Source organism: Squalius cephalus, assembly GCF_949319135.1.
Source record: "Squalius cephalus genome assembly, chromosome: 11".
NCBI classification, from domain to species: domain Eukaryota; kingdom Metazoa; phylum Chordata; class Actinopteri; order Cypriniformes; family Leuciscidae; genus Squalius; species Squalius cephalus.
The window spans coordinates 14,539,482-14,563,608 of NC_137132.1; the positions used below are offsets into that span (position 1 = coordinate 14,539,482).

General features: G+C 37.2%; 1 protein-coding gene across 1 annotated transcript in view; it reads right to left on the reverse strand.

Annotated features, from left to right (window-relative positions):
- exoc3l2b (exocyst complex component 3-like 2b) overlaps positions 1 to 23,999 on the reverse strand; it is a 31,531-nt gene extending 7,532 nt beyond the window's left edge. The window contains exons 1-5 of the mRNA XM_079887118.1: positions 23,929 to 23,999; positions 12,607 to 13,089; positions 10,184 to 10,401; positions 1,882 to 2,536; positions 108 to 415 (exon numbers count right to left, since the gene is read on the reverse strand). Of these exons, the coding sequence (XP_079743244.1) occupies positions 108 to 415; positions 1,882 to 2,536; positions 10,184 to 10,401; positions 12,607 to 13,067 (1,642 nt within the window). The 5' untranslated portion in view covers positions 13,068 to 13,089; positions 23,929 to 23,999. The remainder of the gene's footprint in view (positions 1 to 107; positions 416 to 1,881; positions 2,537 to 10,183; positions 10,402 to 12,606; positions 13,090 to 23,928) is intronic.
- Positions 24,000 to 24,127: the final 128 nt, after the last annotated feature.

Here is a 24,127-nt window from a genome sequence, read left to right on the forward strand (position 1 = left end):
TAAGTATTCGGACTAATGTCACTCCTTTTCTGGATGGGCTAAAGGATTATCAAAACACCAAACATTCATGTTGCTTAATGAGTGAAGGGAAAAATGTGTTGTCAAACTGACTTCTATTGTGTAGTGCTCAATGTAGACAGGAAAGCCGTGCGTTGACCCTGAAATGCCGCACTCTAATTGACCGTGCAGGTTGAAACGACCAGCCATCTCTTTGAGTGGACAGGATGTGCCGTTGTTTGAGGGTACGCAGAAAAGGCTAGAAGATACTTGGGGATGAGGTTTGAGAATTTCAGTTCTTACCCTGACTGAGTTAAGGCAGTCGAGCTCCAGTTTTTCCACCGTCTCTGTCGGCAGCAGTGGGCCGAGCTGCGAGAGGTTAATGGGTGTTGTTATGGTGACTGTTCCAAGGACATCTCTGCAGCAACAACAGGAAGAGCAAATCACAAACTGAGTCTGGACTTCACTCATAAGGAAACATTGAATTATGAAGGAACAGGAATGGGAAGGTACAAGAGTGGGTTTCACCTCTCATATCAACCAGAAGCTATTTATAACAATCTGCTTTTAGGTTTGCTGTAATTGTATGTGGCTTGACAACTGGATAGAGTCAGTGCAAACTAGAAATGGTACATTAACGTTCAATTAAAAAGGTTGGGGTCAGTAAGATTTGATAATATTTTTGAGTCTCGTAAGGCCTGTTCACACCAAGGACGTAACAATACAATACAAAATATAACGGCACAGAGAAACAATATCATTGATATCACTTTCAGAAGGATTATTTCCAGTTAAAAACATTGACAGCCAATCAGAATCCATCCTGCATTAAAGAGCTTGAGCATTTAAAGCGGGAGACGACATAGCTGTGCGCGTTCAGAATAAACAGAACAATATCGTGCGTTGGTGTGGACACTAACATAGTTATCGCTATAGTTATCTTTATTGTTATCGTTTTTGGTGTGAACGGGCCTTTATGCTCACCAAGGCTGCATTTATTTAATAAAAAAAACAGTAACAATTTAAAACAACTGTGTTCTATTTTAATATATTTTAAAAAGTTCATATATTTAATATATAAAAAAAATATGTATTTCTGTGATGGTAAAGCTAAATTTTCAGCAGCAATTACTCAAGTCTTCAGTGTCACATGATCATTCAGAAATCAGAAATTATAATATGTTGATTTGCTGCTCAAGAAACATGTCTTATTATCAATGTTGAAAGCAATTGTGCTGCTTAATGTTTTTGTTAAAAAAAAAAAATAAAAAAAAATAAACTTACTGATCCCAAACTTTTTAATGGTAGTGTTGTTCCTCTAAAAGAATATTTGTCTGTCAAAATCTATTCATCCTAAAGCTATTTCATCTCTCAACAGTAGATTTTCTGTTTTCGGTGAAACACACAAAAAGATATTTTGCATAATATCCGGGATGTTTCCTATACAATAAAAGTTAATGAGGATTGGGCCTATCAAGCTCCAAAACATGACAAAAACATGCACCACAAAAATAATCCATATAACTAAATATGCTAAATTCAAAGTCTTCTAAAGTCATACGATAGGTATATATGAGGAAAAGCTTGAAGTTTGAGTTGTCAATCACAAAAAAAATCTTCAATCATCAAATATCATTTGTACGCATGCATATTCAAACTTGCTGCATTTTGTCCAGTTGCAAGACACACAAGAACTGACGCCGTCAAACCTGACATCACATTTGTATATGGCTTCAGAAGACGTCATATGGACCACTTTTATAGTACTTTTTTGGAGCTTGATTTTGGTTTCATTTTATGAGAATTGGTGTTTTGAATATTCATTAAAATCCCTTTAAGGAACTATCCCTTTGAGGACATTAACCTAGTCAAACTACTGTTTACCTATTGTAAATGTTGTAGAGCCAGTCTAGCATAGAGTATATGTCAATGATCTGCAGATCTCCATTGGTGATCGCCTGGAGACGACGGGTAACAGCCTGGTGGTAGCTGTGTGTGTACACTTGGAAGGAGTCGTATTCCACCGGATATACAGACACCACATTGCGCCGAGCCGCCCCGAGGTCCTCCACCATACGGACTCTAAGCTTATCCAGATAGGCTGCTAGCTCGCCTGCCCGTGCTTCTTCATGCTGGGGTAAGTTTGCATCAGCTAACTCGACTACCGCCTCCCTCCAGCGTTTCTTGAACTCCCTTGGCCGTGGGCCTCCTGGAGCAGCTCGTTCGCTCTGAGCCCAGTCCCGATCGGCTTGCTCCTCCTGCTGAAGCACCTGGACCACCAGGCCCAGGTTGGGTCCGGCGGTAGGGCAACGCAGAGAATCCCTTACCACATCCCACAACTCTTTCTGCAGGGCCTCGTACAGCAGCTCCACATCTTTGGCTTTGCGCCGACTGCTGTCTTTGCTGCTGGGGCTGGTGAAATCCTCAGTGCCCCCTGCCGTAGGAGATTCGGCCTCCCTACACTCCTGCTCCAGCTCCAGAATGTGAGTGTCAGCCAAAAACAAATCTCTTTTTGTCACCAACTGCAGGATCTCCAATACTGACAAAACAGAAAATAAGGTTATCCGTTAGTCACACAGCAGAGACCGAATACTACATTTTTATTGTTTAGTCACCCTCATGTTGTTGCTAGACTCTGAAAACTAAATAAAAAAAAACAAAAATAAAACAAAGATTATTGGTGTGTGTTTTACAAGAAAATACTTAATGTTGTTCCTGAACCCGTACACTGTAAAAAAAAGGGGGGGGGGGGGGGGGGGGGGGGGAGAAAAGATTTTTCGATGTTGTGAATTAAACAAAGATTATCGGTGTGTGTTTTAAAAAGAAAACACAATTCGTATTTGTCTTGAAAAACCTGGCTATATGAGGTAGCATCATTTTCTGATTTCTAGAACTGGAAAAACTGAATGAATAAAATATAACTCCATGGACATTTTTATTATAAAAATATGCTGTTCTAAATAAGCCAAGCTCCAAAATATTTTACAGTGTAGAAATTGTCCTTATCCACTAAACCACAAAAAAGTGAAAAAAAGTCATGGAGACTTGGAATAGTTGTGAACAATGAGGGCTGAGAACCACTGCTCTAAAACACCCAGAAGATAGTGAATATGGGAACATTCTCTTGGCCATCCAATACAATTCTTCAGAATTCCCCCATTAGTAAATTTCATACCATTAAACCTAAAACATAAATGCAGTATATCTTCCAGATGGTCAAAAGGACTGCCAATGCACTTTGCTGGCTATAGTTTATAATGATCTCACTTGTGTTTCTTATGTGCAGCAACTCTTTTTTACATTCCAAAAAATGTCTTTGATGAAGCAGACGGGCTCTCATTGAGGTCAGTGCTCACACCCATCCTTCATCATTTCCATTCCTTTCCTTTGGGATGAACACATTTACATGGTCTAACAAATTGGTCTGATTACTGGAGACAGGTTTTGGGAGGCTTCGAGAACAGCTTTTCATTAACCAGTCCATAGGAAAGTCTAGAGGTCAACAAGTTCACATAGTGAAAGGCCTAGCAAAGCTGGTCACCACCATATTGTGTTACAGATGCAAGTGACCAGCATGTAATGTTTCCAAGTTCTTAGCTTAACCAGACAAACTTCTATGGTATATACTATATATTCATAATAATAATAATATTATTAATAATAATTTTACTAAAATATTTATTAAAAAAAAAATCTAAATAATAATTGTATTTGAATTAACAATTATAATATACACACACAAACATACAGTAGTGGCCAAAAGTAATATTCGTTTTTACGCAGCACGTTTGAGCTTCTGCGAGAACCAATGAGGTTTGTTCTTGGGCGTCAAACAGGTTTGGTTGAGCTTCTGTTTATGTTCGCTGATCAATGTTTAAATGTGAATTAAAGCCTAAATTCAATCTGTTCATCATATGAAGTGAATGTGGCTCTTCAGAATATTTGGACTAAACCGCTCAATCCAGATGGATTAGTTTTACAGTCTCTTTATGAACTTTTTTAATCGTCAAATTGGTAGCTGCGTAGCTGTCAATGGAGGGACAGAAAGCTCTCCGATTTCATCAAAAGATCTTCATTTGTGTTCTGAAGATGATTGAAAGTCTTATGGGTTTGAACAACATTAGGGTGAGTAACTGATGACAGAATTTTCCTTTTTAGGTGAACTAACCCTTTAAGCTTGCTTACTGACAATTCTCAACACGCATCTATTGAGATGAAGACATGTCACAAATCAGTTGTGCAAATAATTGGCGCTGCTGTTGAATTCCTCCTCAGAACATTGAATGGACAGTAAGGGGCCCTTTGCGGTGCTGAGTTGCCCATATATTTCCTGTGACTTCCTGACCTCTTCTTAGAGGGAAGGATGCGGGGGCGTTTGGTTGGCGCCTGACTCATCTGTCCCTATCCCTATCGAGGATGGACTGTCCAGTACTGCCATGACAGACCCCACACCCTTCTCAACCATCTCGGATAATAACAGCCCAAGTGTGCCAGTCCAATGGAAGGAGATCTAAATATAAAATACAATACCAAAAGGCTTATCGCTAACGCAGACAGGGGATAAGGTGGAAAAATTAATTTGCTGCCTGTTAAAAATTAGAGTCACTTCCTCTGCAACTCATCCATGTGAAAAGTCCTCCACCCAAGGACGGCATGTCACTATATCATCTAAGTGACTTTGAGATAGGACTACTGTTCAACCCTAGGGGAAGTAAAAGCTGACCCTGTAAGCTTATGTCTGAGAAGTTGTGCAAAATTCAGAATTTAGAAACTGGCTCCCTTTTAATGCATGAATGAAAAAAAACAATTGGTCACTACAGTACGTTGAATGGGAATTGAAATAACAGGAATTGAAATTTACTGAACTTCACTTCAAAGAAATTCAACAGGTTATGGCATTCCAGGTAATGAAGTGTTCTTTCACACTTGCTCATAAATCTGTTTGTTAGGCCCATAAAACCTTCAAACTCCAAGACTTTTGCAAGCATTTGAACTTTAAAACAAGGTTGTGTTTACAGTATGTGTTATATAATAAAGAACTTACTTATAAATACTTGCATATTTTAACTTACATCTTGTTTAAACGTTTAGGCAGAAATAAATGCTTTTTATTCAGCAAGAGCATATTAAATTGATCAAAACTGACATTAAAGAAATTTACATTTTTACAAAGTATTTCTATTTAAATAAATGCTGTTTTATATATATTTATATATATGTATATACTGTATGACAGAACTGTATATATGTATTTGTTTTGAATGACAGACTTTTATATTGGACAAGCAATGGTCCAGATGTTAAAAGCCATGCAGTTTAAATGGTTTTATCCCACAGTTATTAAAATGCGGATCGATGCCAGTAACTGAGCTGAGCTGTGCAGAGAGGACAACACTAGTTCTTTGTTTCCAGAAAGTCTCATGCACTAAATTCATGGTGTGTACAGCATACTTCACTTAAGCATGGACATGTCACCACCCTTCCTTAATGAAAACCACAGGGATTGAAGTGTTGCCTTTTAAGGGCACATATGGCATTATGCTACACAAATATACCTCCACCATGATTTCCAAGAGGAGGTAATGGTATTTACTTTTGGCCAGGGATTTTAAAGGGTGGGGGCTGACAACCAACTCAACTGAATAGATCTGACTAAGCAAGATATCTGCTAACATTGCACCAACACACCTGCACAACCAACACCTCTCAGCAGGACCAATCAGCCGTTACAAGGAAAAGATTAGCCTGAGTTCTAGGAATGTAATGGAATATGATCTGTTCTTTGTCGTGCCACAGGTTCAGGACCATTTTCCATGAACCCTCCCTCTGTAAGGGTTTCAGAGTCAAAATTCTCCTGTCAAGCAGGAGCACGAGAAACCGAAGAACTTGAGGAATAGCAGCCTACTGAAATTCCCTTTCTCATTCATTCACTTCCCCCATTTAATGCTCAGCATGTGCAGAGTAGACATATTTTCCCCAGAAGTGAAATATTTAATAAGTGAAGGGCGATTGTATTTCCTGCCTCTGCCTTAGAAGCGCAGATGGGTCGAGTAATACTTGGCGGTATCGTCCCCTGTGCCCAATCCTGTCCAGAAGGAATTTTCACATGCTAAAATCTTGTTTCAATGTCCAGCCCAGTGAGATGAAGTGGCAATCAAAGTGACAACTGGCCTCGCCTGCCACTGGGGACCTTAGGTCAGGACAGAACGGTCCCACTCCCTTCTTAATTAATTTAGACATGGCCAACGTCAACAGAGCAAACCTAAATTGGACCATTTGAAAAACCGAGTACTCCACCTTACACTAAGTGGAACCCTGCCCTCACTTAATGCTTGTTGGTTTATTTGACATGCATGGACAAATCTTCCTGCCAAGTGTTGGACAATAGCTGGATAAGGTGGAAGTGTTGGCTATTCCCTTTTACGAGTGACTCTGCCAGTTGGCATGTGGGAATATTTGCTATCATAAATTTGAGTGCAGTGATTCCATTCAGATACTGTTTCCATGGCGGCCATGACGGAATGGCTCTCAGCTGTAGTTATGGCTTATGGTTGGGGGTTGCGGGTAGTAATTTGGTGAGGTCTGGAAATCATTCACTAGGATGAGGGGTAAACGCCCTTCTATATGGCTGCTTTATCAATTCAGTCAGATTTCATCTTACACTTTGCCAATCCCAAAGACAATTGAATGCATTCAGTTCTGACAGATACCAGCCACCCGAACGCAACGAAGACCTTGCTGTCTGAACAATGAAGTTTAGTTGCAACATGCTTTGTGTACCAAGAACAATTTCTTCATATTGTTATGGCAAAACAAAATGGAAAAAAATTGGAAAGCATGGTATTTTGTAAAAAGAAAGAACATTTTTGTTAAGGAAACTTGCAGCATAACAATTTGAGCGAAATATTGCATTGAAGTTTAAGTTTAATCTCAGAATTTAACATTTAGTATGTTCTTCCTTTGATTTAATATCCACATTTGTAGCAAAAATTCCAGATTTTCATTGTGGTTTCATTTTTTTTGGCACCCACTGAGTCTGTATGTAGCAAAAATCAAAGCCTAAATTCAATCGGTTCATCATATAATGCGATCATGTCTCTTCATTAAATTTTGGACTAAACCGCTCTATTCATGTGGATTAGTTTTAAGATCTCTTTATGAACTTTTGAAGCATCAAAGTGGTAGTTGTGTAGCTGTCAATGAGAAAGCTCTCAGATTTCATCAAAAAGATCATCCGAAAAATGTTTTTTAAGCCAGTTATTTATATCTTTTGCTGTAGTGTGTCAGTAGGAAATATCAGTTTACATTTCCAAACATTCCTTTTGCCATTAACTGTAAAAATCAAGTGAGATTTTCGAATGCACAAGGAGTCTGACAACAGCCGGTGCTCCACACGGAGATCTGATCTCATCATCATCCAAAAGAACTGTGGAAACGTCTCCAAAACACTTGAAGAAACCTTCCTGCAAAGCTAAAGTACTGTAAAAAGTTTTAGGTACTTGTTTAAAAGTCCTGTAAAGTGAGGATGCTTAAAAGATAATGTCATAAATAGATTTTATTGATCAATTAACTTCTCTTCTAACTAAATCAAATCAATATTTGGTGTGACCACCTTTGCAGGAAGTTTTTCTTCAAATGTCTTGGAGACGTTTCCGCAGTTTTTCTGGATTTCATCTGTCTCAGTTTTTTCTGTTTCTTAATGTAACCCCAGACAGACTCTATACGATGATGAGATCAGATCTCCATGTGGAGCACCGGCTGTTGTCAGACTCCTTGTGCATTTCAAAATATCAATGGATTATTACAATTAATGGCAAAAGGAATGTTTGGAAATGTAAACTGGTATTTCCTATTGACACACTACAGCAAAAGATATAAATAACTGGCTTAAAACCATTTTTTGGGGGTGAAAATACTAATGTGCCTAAGACTTTTGCACAGTACTGTATATATATATATATATATATCTGAAATCTGAGGGTGCAAAAAAAATCGAAACATTGAGAAAATCACCTTTAAAGTAGTCCATTTATGTTCACGATTGTGCAGCATTCACTCACAAAAATAAATGTTTTGTATATTAACGATAGGATATTTACAAAATATCTTCATGGAACATGATCTTTACTTAATATCCTAATGATTTTTGGCATAAAAGAAAAATCGATAATTTTGACCCATACAGTGTATTGTTGGCTTTTGCCAGAAATATACCCGTGCGACTTATGACTGGTTTTGTGATCCAGGGTCACATATACAGATAGATAGATAATTGATATAATTATATTAATTATATTTTGAGCTATAGAATTTAAGATTGGTAAAGCAATGACACAGGAAGTAAAAGCATACAAAATGTTTTGCCTACTCATCAAGTGAAATCTGATCTGGTTGACAGTTGACACACTCCATGAACAGGATTGACACCCTGTTCTTCACTCAATTTTCTGGCTTTTCTTACATGCACAGCAACCGAGGCATGCATGGCATTGCACATTATTTGAAGCGTTACTTCCTTATTTAATGTTTCTTTTGATCCATATACCATTTGAATACGTCACTGTGAAGATGTTTGATAACATTATTAAAAAGGACTCTCTCTCTGAATTAAATCCTAAAAGTCTAGATTATCATTCCCTCAGGAATGTGCTGCCACTTGAGGACAGCTGCATGGATGAAGCAATGCTTTCTTTTGTCACAACACGTACATCTGCAAAATAAATGGGAATTATTATTTAAGCTCATACAGAAGACCTTTCCTGGAATACTTAAGTAAGGATCACAAAAACAGATACTAAACAAGAAAATGGGATTAGCATTGGAATTTTGTATATTTAATATGACATCCAATCAATGTGTAAATAAAAATGCTCTTCAACCAAATTACAGATGGATCGTAGTGTCTGGTGGTCTTCTCAGCTGATAGCTGAGAGTTACTAAACTAATAACTTGGAAACCCACATGACTGTTGCGAGAGGTCACGAGAAGGTTTCCCGTCAACATAATGTGGCTAAATACACAAATAAAAAGTGATTTTTTGCTGTGTCAGCTGGGACATGCAAAGCAGCAAGAAACCCTTTCCCCCCTGCTGAAACAAAGCAAAGACATGACCAAACATGACACTGTTGGGCACATTCAGTTCCCCTTTGCTCAGATTCCTCTTTTATCATGTTCCATGCTGCATTTACGCAAGGTAAAGAGACTGATGGTTTCAGATTTGACAGCCCTCTAGCCCGTATGGTAGGAACGATTAGTTAAAAAAAAAAGCCTTGATAATCAGCTAAATGCATGCCGCTCTGACAGTCATGTTCCCCGATTATCAATCTTTCTGCAAAATTTAGTTCCAACTCTAATCAAAAACATCTGAACGTGGTAATCAGAGTCTTGCTTCAAAATGACACACAATTGTGTAAGAGCATAGCTGAAATAAAATTATAGGTTGAGCACACAATGAACTCTGTTGACTGTTCAACAAATGCACCAGCAACCACTAACACTGTAGATATGTTTGCAAAACAGTCCAGTCCTGTGACGTTAGCAATTCGCATTGCTAGGTTGAAGGTATCCATTCTCATCCTTCAGTACCATTCTTAAGGCTTTTTTTCTTTAACAAAGAGAGCTTGCAATTTGCTGCCAGTTTTGAACCTTATCTCTCATGGTCTTGCAGTGAAAAGCCTGAAACCTGAGCATGCAATCATGTGCAAATTCCTACGTAGCATGTTCCATGCTCATGCAGGTCAAGCTAAACAGCCACGCTCTGGTACAGTTGTGGTTAAAGGTTTGAGAACAAGCATTAAAGATAGTTAGATATTAGTTGTACATTCATAGTTTAAATGGTGAATTAATTAGCAAATAATGCCATGTTTAGCACTATCACAGTCTTTGATGACTGCCTGTAGATTTTCTAGAAGGGCAATATAATTATGCTTCATAAGAAATTAGAATAATCAGAAATACTGTATTACATTGACACAAACAATTACAAAACAACTGTTATAAACAGCTAAACTGCTAAACATTTTATGTGTGTAAAATGAGAAACACATATAGAACAAAAACAGTTTTATAATGTATATTTCATTTGTAATGGACAGGTAAATCTGGTCCTTTTTTTGAGGAATATGGGTATGTTGCTGAATGCTGCTATACAAATGCACAGCTTCAGATTCACTAGTCGACTGTTTACCTGAAAGTGGTTCCCTGGGTTTGACCTCGGGCACCTCCTCAACTGGCTCTTCCTCGGGGCCCTGGGATGAGTGGTCCTGCATGGACTCCCTCTTCATCTTGCCCTTGCCCACCATCTTCAGGAAGGAGAGTCGACGGCTGGTGGAGTCAGAATCAGCTTCTGAGCATAGGTCACCATTGGTCAAGCTCTCCTTGCGATCTTTACACCTCCCTGCCATTCTATAGGAAGAAGAAAGTTGATAAGGTTGATTAGTTACATTTTGAGTTTGCAGACACTTTTATCAAAAGCACATTGCATCTAATTCAAGGTATACATTTTCATGTATTTACTGGGAATCAACCCCATGACCATGGTGTTGCTAGAATCATGTTCTTCTGCTGTTTGAGACACAGGAAAGCTTTATGAATTATGAAATGAATTGTTGCAATAGCACAAAAATACATGGTCTTTCATAAACTAATAGTGTAGTTAAAAAACTATGGATTTAAAGGCATGTGTCTAGAACAGTGTGTCTATTCTACTAGTGGCAACAAATGGAACTACAAAAATTATAATTGTTTACAAATGAGTTTCCCAAACACTCCTCCCTCCCCCTTTGGCAGTAAATCATCATATAAATCATTAATTAGTCCTAAACTGTTTATCACACTTCATTTCTTTCTTTTGTGCAACAGTGCCCAACCATTTTCAGCCATCTTGGTTCCAGAGGTTTTCTTTTTATTAATTCTTCTTTTCAAAATGTCTTTGTTAAAGAATTTTAAGTTATCAACCAAATCAACTAGCTACAAATTGAATTATTTAAAGCAAAAAAGTATTTGAAAATCAGGCAAAAAGTCAAATGTACAAGACTGTGTACTTAATGGGTTCAATGAGGGAAAGAACTACAATCCCATGATGCATTCCGAATGACATAATCCAATAAAAATATAATATAGAATTACAGTATTACAATATAATATAGTACTGCTTTAAAGAAATAGATATAGTTACATATCTACACAATATATTTGATTTAATTTGCAAAATATCAGACATGCGCAAATATTTATATAGTTTGAGAGCATAGGGAGACTAACAATTAAATCATCCGCAATGCTTCATAGGAGTGGGCGGGGTTTCTTTGCAGAATCATGAATAATAGTTTCTCACCAGGACTTAAAAAATAACTTATTAAAAAATAAGTTAAAATAATGCAGGCTAATGGCTTCAACAAAAGCATATACCACCAATGATTAACAAACTTGTGGCTCACAGGAGGTCTGTCTTTAACAGTTTAGAAGTTTATAAGTAAAAAAACAACCCGAATGTTGCACTCTAAAAATGCAACCGGAACCAAATGACATTCTTTTACGTTGATTATCGCATGTGCATTCTTCTGCTGAAGATTACACATACTGTGTTCCCTGCACTATTTATTCAACGGCGCAGACTGAACTCTGCAACCAAATCTACAGATGAAAATTGTCCCATGATGTACTCACCCTCAAGCCATTCTAAGTGTATATGACTTTCTTCTTTCAGACGAACACAATCAGAGTTATATAAAAAAAATATCATTGCTATTTCCAAGCTTTATAATGGTAGTGAATGGAGGTCCAAAAAAGTGAAGTCCTCACTTTTTTGAAGTCCAAAAAAGTGCATCCATCCATCATAAAAGTAATCCATATGACTCTGGGGGTTAATAAAGGCCTTCTGAAGTGAAGCGATGCATTTGTGTAAGAAAAATATCCATATTTAAAACTTTATAAAATAAAATAACTAGCTTCTGACAGACGACCGTACGTATTGATTTACGGCAAAAGAGTAACCTCTGACCTGATGGGTGACGTATTGAAAAACATAGAAGCGAAGAGGATAGAGCAAATAAAAACAAAACACCAGTCACGAATTAGAAGTCTAAAACGAGAATTTTTAAAAATAAATGTCGGAGGATTTTGAAAAGAAAAAGGAGCTTGAAATTGTTGCCCAGCCCCATTTGTAAGAGGTGTCTACTCTCACCTTAGCTTACGCTACTCCTCGTCCGTCATACATTGCGTCAGGGGTTACTCTTTTGGAGTAAGTCGACTTGCGTAGGCTGCCGGAAGCTAGTTATTTTAGTTCATAAAGTTTTAAATATGGATATTTTTCTTAAAAAAACGCATCACATCACTTCAGAAGGACTTTTTTAACACCCTGGAGCTGTATGGATTACTTTTATGATGGATGGATGCATTTTTTAGGACTTTTCAAATTATTATAAAGCTTGGAAGAGCAATGATATTGTTTAATATAACTCTGATTGTGTTCGTCTGAAAGAAGATAGTCATATACACCTTGACTTGAGGGTGAGTAAATCATAGGATCATTTTTGGGTGAACTTCATTAAGAGGAATTGGAAGCAGAACCGTTTAATTCTTTTCAATTCCCATCCCAACCCATCATACCGTAGCAAACTCCCTTCTGAACTCCGTCTGCCCTTCTTCTTCCTCCCCAAAGGTGAGGCTGAACCTATAGAGCCCTGTGGGGAAGGGGTTTCCCTGCCCTTGCTCCTGGCAGACATGCGCAAGTTCTTGCCCAGTTTGCCCAGGGTCTTGAGGGGGGAGACCCCCTTCATGCGTTCCAGAGTGCCTTTGATGGAGCTTCCCTTCCCTGAGCCTCCACGTCGCACCTCATTAGCCTCATTTTCATCTTCCTCATCCTCAAACGGGTTTCTGTCCCGCGGCACACGCCCATCCAGGAGTGAGCCTCCGTTGCTTCTGGGCCAGTCCTCATCTGAGCCAGGCTCCTCAAATGGATTGTGGTTAAGACTCATTTTTCTGAGAATGTACTCACTACGCGTAGTCTCCAAATCCACACTAAATCTGCCTCCCTTCAGCCGAGACGGGAGGTTCTTAAGGACTGGCATGGTTGCGCTTGGAGGATATATGCTGGAAAAGAGATAAAACAGTTATCTATCAGAATCCCCACTACAAGTATGAACTGTGTAAGCCATTACAGATGCCTCTACAAACAGGAAATTACTGCCACACAGGCCAGTACACTGGCATTCATCCATCATGCTGCTATGAGCTTTCATTTTTTATGAAAAAGTTCCTTGGTTCTTGCCCGCGTACAGCCGAAATAAAATAGTAAAATGCACATAAAAATAGAGAGACTGGATCTTGTGAAACTGTAGATTTCAATAGGTAGTGTCTGATAATGTGGACACTGTGGTGACTTTAATTAATTTAAAAATACATATAATGGAAGATTTGTTCCTCTTCTTTGATAAGCATGTTGTTATGTTCTGAATTTAAATTCGTTTTGACACTTTCTTTGGGGGATATACAGTCAAAATGTCAATGTGATACAACTGAAAAAAACGGAAGAAAAGCCTAATTAAAAATGAAATTATTGAAAAGAAAATTTTAACTAGTCTGGCTAAGTCTTAACTAACTTTTTCTAAAAATCAAAGCCATGTGGTGCAACCAACATGCAGGGAAAAAAACCCATAAAAATAGGAAATGATGTCACAGAGAGGACCACTTCAAGGTACAAGGTGACCTTGTGGTGCAACTCCCCAAATACATAGATTTTATGAATTAATAATTTCATTATTTGTTAAAAATGCTTTTTATATTTGTATATTATTTATATATATAGTAATGATTAAGTCTGACACTCACAATTAAAGTTTAAAAATTTTTTTTTTTTTTACGGAGTCGCTCACATTAGAAATTTGTTCTCACAACTTATTAATTCATGGCCACGTTTTATTAATTCATTCCCTCATGATAATTACAATGCCGCCATGTTATACTAATGTGCTCTTTCATTTTTATTTAGTTAAATGGCCCCGAAATGTTCTTTTCTTTATTTGTCATTGACCCATGTCCTGTTGAGCCCTTTTCATTTTACTGATGTTTTCGCAGTTTTAAACATCAACTCAGCAATATCCGCAATACAAACAGCATTAAACAACACAGATAAGAGGGATCTGGCAGTTTTATTTGAAAGATTACTTATTTTATGATGGCAGAATCTGAATCACACCCTCTGGTTAATCTTGAAGACAATTATTATGAGGACTTTTGATGTGGGGCCTGCCTATATCACAAGAATAATAAAATAACGACACATACAGCCCAGAGAACGAGAACAAACTTCTGGTTAGGACACGTCACCCAAAACTTTAACATCTGGCATTTTATATTACGCCATTATTCTGTGTTACGACTGAATATGCGAAATCTTATGTAAATAAACAAAAGGAGGCTTCAACTTGATGAACCGAGTCTATTTCAAGAAAACATGTTTGCCTCTTTCAAAGGCTTCTTGGGTAGAATAGCCCACTTGGATATTTATGGCTGGTGACAAAAGGGGATAGGAACAGCGCTGAATCACATCCGGTTTGCTAATTTGTGTGCTTGTTGTGTATGTGTGTGCGCATATGATGGGGCCAATACTTCATGAATGATTAACTTTGGGTTAACGGTCGTCTACCTGGCTTCCTCTTGATAAAAACTACATACTGTAAACAAAAAAGAAATATTAGGCTATATTAAAACATGTTTCTGAGATCAAAGTCACATTCTATACAGTAGCTTGGAGACCAATTTCAGTGTGTAACTGCCAACAAGCCTTAAATTCCTAGAGAGGGTCTATTGTTTGTGGCTTCCTACCTCTTTTAAATAATTATGTCTGCATGATTTTTCCATATGGGTCACCTACCATTCAGGGCTTATTCTTTTATGATCATCCACATTGCAAGATGTGTGTAATACACTAAAAGTGTCTGACAAGGTTTCGAAGAATGTTTCAACTCTGTTTGTCCATGTAATAAAGTTCAGTGGGGATCCAAATCAATATTGGAAACCATTAACTTTCATTTTATGAGCAAAAACTATTTTCTTTTGAGTTTCACAGGAAAAAGAAAGTCATACAGGTTTGTAATGAGAAAATAATGACAGAATTTAAAAATTTTAACTTGGCTTTCTCTTGGTTGTTGAATCACTAGTGAAATGTAATTATTAGACAAGAAGGACACTTACATAGCAAATGGAGTGAATGAGGAGGAGAACGCAAGTTACACAACCGCTTAACAACAATGTTCATCTATGCTTGAACCATAAGGAAATGAACAAGTTAAATTAATGATTTAATAAGACACAAAGCGACTGAAAAGTCTCACGGCTTCAGCGATTGAAGTTGCATTGCAGATCATCCTCTCTCAATATTTCCACTGAAATTCCAGCTCTAATTATAAACCTTACAGTGGAGCCAATAAGGAACGTCGGGTTAGATCATTGGGTGAGATATAAGAACCATACTACCGCTTTCCCAGACCAACTCCTCTTCCTGTCTCATACAGGTAGGGGACAAAAGGGACAGGCCCCCTGCATTACAGCCAATGGCAGTGACATTACGTAATACGTTTACTGGATAAAGTCAAGGCGAAATCAGACAGACGAGCTATATCACTGTATCTATCCTGTTACATCTACAGTTAATAACCAGCAGTTGTGATTGCCACATCTGAGGTATTACAGGATGGCATATTAACTTACAACCGTATTTCATGAAGTGATATAATGTCAGTATACCATTTTTTTACCTGTAAAATGCATACGGCACACAAAATGGGAAAAACATGGAGTTTCGAAGTTGTCGTTTGATTGGTTGAATTCTACAGGATGTCCGGGAGAAATGTGTGTCGCGTTCTTTGCCTGGAAACAAAGCCGTCTTGACACCAAACCCCCTCATGGAAGAAAGCCATCGTTTTTTACAACTGTGACAATGACCACTTTGAGGATTTTCAAAAGTATGCGAAGTTCGAGGCTCCATTGTTGCAGTAAACTTGCACAACATTCTTGAATTATTAATTTATTTGAAGCACGCCGGTCAGTTATCGTGAGGACATCGACATTGCTTTTCCACGCCCCTAAACATGACGCAAAACAAAACGAACTATGTTTGGGTGCGTTACATGTCAGTCAAACGTCCTCTTGGGCGGTCCTTGGCCAATGAAAGCTGTGATACGAGTCCAAACCTTGTGGCGTCAGTCTGAAGGTCTGGCTACGTGAGACTAGGGTCACCGTGATTTTGCCAAGTAAGACATGCTCCTGGATCAACATATTTTGTTGATCCTGGATTAACATTCCTGTCCCAAAATGTAGTCCTTACCCTATCCCTACCCCTAAACCTAACCCTACCCATAACTTTTCCCTAAAATCAGAGGGAAAGGATAGGTGAATAACACTGATGTTAAAGCACCTAACTCTGGTTCTAAGCCTAAACTTGACATAAACTGTAAACTTGTCCCTCAAATCTGATTGGTTGATTTGGAAAGTTGTTCCAGGATCAACAAAGATGTTGATCCAGGAACATGTGGTACTTGGTGAAATCACGTTCACCGTGAGACTAGATAGCAGTTAACCAATTAACAGATTTTTACTGTAGCATATTTTCTCCTGAAAAAAATATTTTTTTTATTAGCATTAGCAATGATCATGTTCTTTCAGGAAAAACTTTAATAGTTTTTGTACATTTTGGTTTGTGTCAAAGATGGCTTCTGGAGGATGCAAAAATACCAAAATCGTGTTATATAAGGTGCATCAGCTAAGTCTCACTCTATCCGCACCATAATCCTCATCAACTGCACCTACTATTTCAAAATTATGCGGAACCACAGACTGCAGTGCCAGTGCGGTTCAAAGTCTATCATCTTGTCTCTTAGAAGGGATGGGCAATGAGTTATACTGAAACGGAGGGAGGACTGGTCTTAATATGTGACGGATAGAGGAACTGCTTCTGTTGTAGCTTTGGGTTTCAGGCTCTGGTTAAAGGAAAAGCACTGGAATGTTGGAGAGAGCCAAAGACAACCTCCATATGACTTTCCCCAAGGCTATTGCAAGCTTGTGATCTCAAACAGGTCCAGTGAAAGTACTGATTATACTGGTTAAATGTAAGAGGTATATTGCATTGATAGATAGATAGATAGATAGATAGATAGATAGATAGATAGATTTTTGTTTGCACGTCACTGAAGCCACAGATTCGACTGAGGATGGAAGTGTTGAAAAGGGTCAATTACGCCATCATTCATCACCACTATATTAAAGATGAACTCAAAACAAGCAAAGCATTATATGGGTACCACAAGGTCAGATTACTTGTTTTGACGTAACCAGCACTGTCAAATCTTAGTCGACCATCTTGACATTGGAATATGCCCTGCTATAAAGGCTTGTGCTTTTCCAGTACATTATCTTTTACTTGTGAGTAAATCTTTAACTGTGCACCAGAAGAACAATGTGATGACCTTATAAGATTATCTGTGAATGAGGATGGAATCTTTCTTTTTTTAAAACAGGAAGGATAAATATTTTACTTAATAAGCAGGAAGGGAAAAGTTTTAAGTCAGCTAGTTTAGAAATCAGTCGTACTATTTTTTTACATGGTCATGTGACGAGTTTGCAAAAAAGACGTTTGAATGAGGATTAAATTGAAGGACAGAGAGGACAGTAACTGCTGTGACACTATCGACATTGCATTCAGTTCAATTTCTCTCATAAGAGATGTAGAAAAGTTTAGTTTCACTCAAAAAACGGACTTACAACCGAGTTAAAAAAAAATCAATAATGTATTTATTGGCGTTAAGCCTGATTTCCCTTTAATTATCCCTTTTTAAGACATATTCAACATATTAATACAATATTCCGATATTTCATTCATTTAACAGTTCTATAACCAAATGCATAGATTTGAACATTAAAAACGCCAGCGTTATTGTAGGCTAGCATTGCAGCGGTAAATTCTTCAGAGTGGTTAACATGGTTACTGATGACACAAGGTCCAGTGAAGTTTAGCACTTTATAATAACAAAGGGCAAATATAAGAAAAACTTACGGAGTCCATGTCGGTCTGTCTTCATGTCAGAAACGAAAAGTAAAAATATTTAAATGAAATAATGTGACATCAATTCAAATCGAGGAACGTCCCACTTATGTGTGTCAACACCACCGTTCAGAGTAAATGACACGAGCTGCTCAGTCAGGACTTTTACTTTTAGTTTGTGGGCAGGTCTAAGAACTCCCCCCCATCCCATAAAATAAAATAAAATAAAATAAAATAAAATAAAATAAAATAAAATAAAATAAAATAAAATAAAATAAAATAAAATAAAATAAAATAAAATAAAATAAAATAAAATAAAATAAAATAAAATAAAATTTTAGAATGAAAAAATACATATATGAATAAAATTACATTTAATTAAAAAAAATGATAAATACATTATTATTATTATTATTATTATTATTATTTTAAGGATATTTTAAGAACTTTAAAAAGGTGCCTACAGGTTCTCCAAAAGGATTTCACCAGTGTGCCACAAGTCTGCTACAAGTACCTTTTTTTATTACAGTCATCTAGTGTGGACACAAGGATAGTAATACCAGTAAATTTTGACCTTGTGGAAATTGGACCAGGTACACACACACACACACACACACACACACACACACACACACACACACACACACACACACACACACACACACACACACACACACACACACACACACACACACACACACACACACATTCTGTGATAGAATATACAGTTTGTTTGTGTGTGTGTGTGTGTGTGAGTGTGTGTGTGTGTGTGTGTCTGTTTGTGTATGGGTTTGTGTGTGTGTGTGTGTGTGTGTGTGTGTGTGTGTGTGTGTGTGTGTGTGTGGTTGGTTGGTTGTTTTTAAATAGTTTGAAATAGTATTAATCTATTCAGGACATCCTTAATTTAAAACAAAAAAACAAAAAAACGGATAGGCTAAACCGTAAATGGATATGTGGCTTATTTAATGGGTCACAGGCCATTAAAATTGACCTGTGACCTCACGTCTTATATTTTTGCCCCATTTTTAACATTTTTATATTTGACAAAACAATCAGGCAGCACACGTGCCAGAGGAAAGTCAGACAAATGCGTATAAATTTTGTCTGAACAATATAAATTGCTCTGGAGTGCGTCATGGGGGCACATTTCAACTGAACAAGTTGAAAGAGTGAGCTTCTCCAAACCCTTGTTTTCTTAAGTCTTATGAAATCTGTGTTCTTCAACAATATGATAAACAGTACAGAAAAGCTTCTTCGCTGATGCATAAACAAAGGATTGCCATGAGTGTCACGCCTCCCATGAGCCTCAGGAGCTTTCACTGAGGTCAAAAACTTGGCATGGCTATTTAACTCTCAATTTCTTTTTAATTTTTTAAATCTGTTTTATAAACATACAAACAAGAGCACTGACCACTTGGGCTGAGCAAATGGGCTGCATGGGGGGGAATAACAAGTTGTACATACTGTACATTCAAGCATTTTATCCCCCTCTTTTCTTTTGCAGCTATAGGTTATCTTCCGGACACACTTTCCCATGTCCACCTTGACCTCCCTGATAATCAACTATAGGATTCATGCAATATATTTTCGTTGAAACCGAACAAGAACAACACCTTCTTGTTCCTGTTGATTGTCGGCGCAAAAAGTGCATCAGGAAACCACAATTGGCGTCACATCTAAGAGCAGCACTGAATAAAGCGGGACTGTATAAAGAGAAGCTCCAAACTGGGGTGAATTCTTGGCTTGGGGAGCAGGAAATAGTACCGCATAACATTAACTTTGTCATTGTTGTGTGTGTTTGCTGGTGCATCCTTTGCTCCTGCTCTGCCTACGACGTTCACCTTGGCGATGTTTCAAATATTTCCCAACAGCCTAAGCTCCTCAAAAGGACAATCTGGCTTGCATTTTATTTGACATGATTCAGTTTAGAAACATTTGTTTTTCAGATTGATTCCTGTAAAAGGGTTCTGGGATTTTTGGACTACGCATTTTCATGGAAATCACACTATTAAATATAAAAAAAATCATGACAATCCCTTTGTGAAAGACCCCCTTCCTGAAATATAAAGGCAGATATTTATTTGTCATGTATAAAGATTCGTGTATACTGGTAAAAATGTAATTATTATAAATATGTGTAAAATATTATATGTAAAATATTTACTTTCTGTTATTTATCTGTCATTATATTATATATTTCTGTCTATATTACAATATGATGAAACAGATTTTTCCCAACCCAGTTATTTATTTATTTGTTTGTTTGTTTAAATTATTAATATAAAATAGTATATATTATTATAAAAGCGAAATACTTTTAATACATGGATGTTTTTACCCAGCATTTACAGTTAGACACATATTCTATTTATTTATTTGTTTCTTTATTTATTTAAAAATAGTATAATTTCCATTTAATCATTTTCATATAATTAACTTTTTTTACCCAGTAATGAAGGGGTAGTTCACCACTGGCAAAATGGGCTTTCAATAAAAGTTAGCTGTCTATAAATTAGAAAGGCGAAAGAAAAATCTAAATCGGCGCTACTGTAAAAAATGATCGTAATTTTAACGGTAAAAGACTGTAAAAATGCTACAGTAAAAAACTGTTAATTGGTTAACAGAAAGTTTCCGTACTATATACGGTAAATAACTGTGATAGATCTAATGGTACATTTAATTGTAGTTAATTGAATTGTAGTAGGACAGTTTTTGAAAGTGAAAAAGAACAACTCATTGTATAATTTACAGTGAAAAAACGTAAATTGTCATTCCCACAATTCCCTGTGTGACACTTCACATTTGATGTATTTTTGTTGAAATAACTATGTTTCTTCATAGTTTTCTTAGCTTTTTTCTAATCAGTTATGTACATTAGGGTTTTATGTTACATTTAATGTTGTTAAATTAATGTTTATTGCAATTTTTAATTTCATGTGTGTTACCGTGATGGTGTTTAATGTTTGTGTGAATGAATCTGTGCAGCTTCTATAATATTAATATTAACTTTTTTGTGGAAGAGCTGCTTGTGATGAGCTTTGATTGATCATGTGACTCTCATCACTGCTGTGATTGGTGGTTATCAGTGTATTGCAATGGTACAAAACAGATAGGACGGTATATTCACATTATATCAGATAATGAAATACGGTTTATTACTGTAAATTTTAAATTTACCCCTTCAATAAGACGGTAAATTCACATTATATCAGATAAAAAATACGGTTTATTACTGTAAATTTTAAGTTAAGTCTGTAAAACCAATAACGTTGCTACTGTATTTTTGACGGTAAAGTTCTGGCAACCACAGCTGCCGGTTTTTTACCGTAAAAAATCACGGTTTAATTTTTTACAGTGTACCTGACTAGAGAAAACAGAGAAAAAAGGCTGTTGTCTTCCCTTTTGCCAAATAGGTATAGGAAAACTTCAACACCCATAATGCATTGGGCATGTTGTCATCCATGGTCTGCTATACGCTTTTCAGAGTCAAATATCTCCATGCTAAAGTAGGAAATACTTCTTAGCAATCTTTTTCTATTGTTCCCGAGTGCAAGAATTCAAAGAGTAAATGTTTACCAGGAGAGAGTTACTTTTGGTTTCCAGTAAAGGATTCTGTCAGTTCTGCCCAACAACATGAAGCAAACGCTGACGCGTACATAAGAAATTTGCTGCCATAGTGTTCCATTTTTACCATAATGTAGTTTAAAGAGTAGACATAGTACGATCAAATTTTCCATAACTGTTCTGTTAATAACCCTCTGTCTATCCGACTGTCTGTGGCTGGGATCACAAAACTGAGGAAGTATAACCTGTAGTTTTCACAAAAGCCCTGCGAGCTGTAAAAAAATCCCAAAGTTAAAATCTACAAAACTTGTGTTTGTTTAAATGAGGATCTCATTTGATTTTGATCAAATATCTTTTCATTGCTGCTTGTCATTACAGTAAAGCGCACAATTCTTGGTTTCTTTCCCAAAGTGGTGTGCTCACATCCCCGTTTGTCACCATTATTATGCAACCTCTTGCTGGCACCTGAGTGAAGGGTCAGCGGAGGATGGTTCAATCATAGCCCGCCTGCATCCTGCAGTGGTGCTCCTTATGGACCGCAGGAAAAGCCCTCTGGATCTGTGCTGAGAAAAGGGCTCTATAGGTCATGCCACTAAAACAGCAGCGAGCAATCAGGAGCAGCCTTACTGACACTCTCCAGTGTGGTGAATGCCAGCAGAGGAACAGGGGGTTATCCTTTATAGGGCCCGTTTTAGCTGGTAGCATCCTGATTCCGTTTCGCTGTAATGTGGGCATCTGCAAGCGGGAATGGACTGGATGGACGTCACAAGTGTAACCTTTTACATGGATGGGGGTCAGGTTGAAGCTAATTTAAGAGGTTTGTGAGGGAAAATGTCACTCAGCATGTGCAAGGCTTTGTCTTTCCCTGGGTTTTTATGGTTGTTGTCGTGTCATCGCTGTACGTGTGTTTTCTGTCATCTGCAATGTCTTGTTTACTCTTCTTGGTACAGGTGTTGTTTTCACTCACTTGCACAGTATAAGACTATTTGTAGTATATTATGACAAGTCGATTGTGTATTATATGAACTCACGATTCATTTTGACAAGAGAATGCGTATGTGACACTTTTTTTAATGAAAATGCACAGAATATTCATTGCAACTAATTACCCAAATTGGCCATGGACAGCAGGTAAAAACATGAAAAACATGTAAATAATACAATGCAGTTACCATATAATTGTGTAAGTTATATCAAAACAATTGTCTTATCAGCTACAAAAAGAGAGGAGAAAATGTTTGTTTTGTTGTTGGTGTCAAAGGTCGTATCCAATCAAACTATATGGTAGTGGTTCCTTTTTGGTTCCTGTGTGACTCCAAGGACCCCCCTTTGTCCAAGACACTCTATGGCCCTCCTATCTAAGCTGATATGTACCTCTATTGCTTCTGATGTAATAAAAATAAATAAAATCAAATATATGATGTCAGTTTAATGTTGTACATCTTTATTTTTTAGTGTTTTCCAGCATTTGAATAAAGGTGTTAATATAACTAAACTGCTCTATGGTACATTCATTTGTGAATTGGTAGAAGCTGTTCAAATAAGGCAGATGCCCTCAAAAATAAATAAAATAATCCTTGAAAATGAACAACAAAAGGACAAATAAAATATAAGCCAGAATTAAATAATGGTTCACTTGTTATTCAAGTCAAATCACACTTCTGTTGTTCATTTAATTTTTTTGTCCTTTCCGTGTCATATAAATGCAAATCTTTTCACACATTTTGCACATTGTTGGGCTTATGCAGTTTGCAGTAATTTAGATTTAATTTTTTTTTATTTTTTTTATTTTAGAATTTTTTTTTTTGTATTTTTTAGTTGGGTCGCCACTTGATAATCAGTCAGATCTGAAGTGAAACTAGCTGAAACCCATCTGATTATAATGACTAGATTTCTGGTCATTGTTTTGAGGTGTGATATCCACAGAAAGTGAATCAGATGTGAACACATGGTTTTGTAGCATCACAACACAGACCATGGTAAATATATCAAGAAGTACATGGTCATATTTCACAACTATAAAGATCAATAAGGCTTTCCAGTTTTGCTTGAGTGTATTCATGCGAGAAGTGTACAAAAAGTGTGGAGAGTGAAGTGTACTTGGCCTTAATGACATTAATGTTATATCACTGACATTGAGACCTACACAACATCCACTCAGCTCACCAAGACATCAGAATAACCTTCGTTGCCTAGTGAAACAGCTGAAACCAATGACATCTAAACTACTACTGAAGTTGTAAACACTCCTGCACTTGTCATATGAGGAATTTTGAACAAATCAAATGTCTTAAAACCCTGTCAAACCAGAAAAACGTTCCTCTTACCTTGTTTGGCAGTGAAGCGATGGTAAATCCCTGAAAGTCTCAGAGCAGGGACATCCCAGTGCCCCAGAGGTTTAGTATCTGTGTATGAATTTGTGTGACAGTATTAACTGTAAGTGTCCAACTCGAGAGTAGCTAACTATACATGTGCTGTTGTCCGACTGAATGCGCGTCTGAAGCCCGAGGCTAGCTATGGTCACTT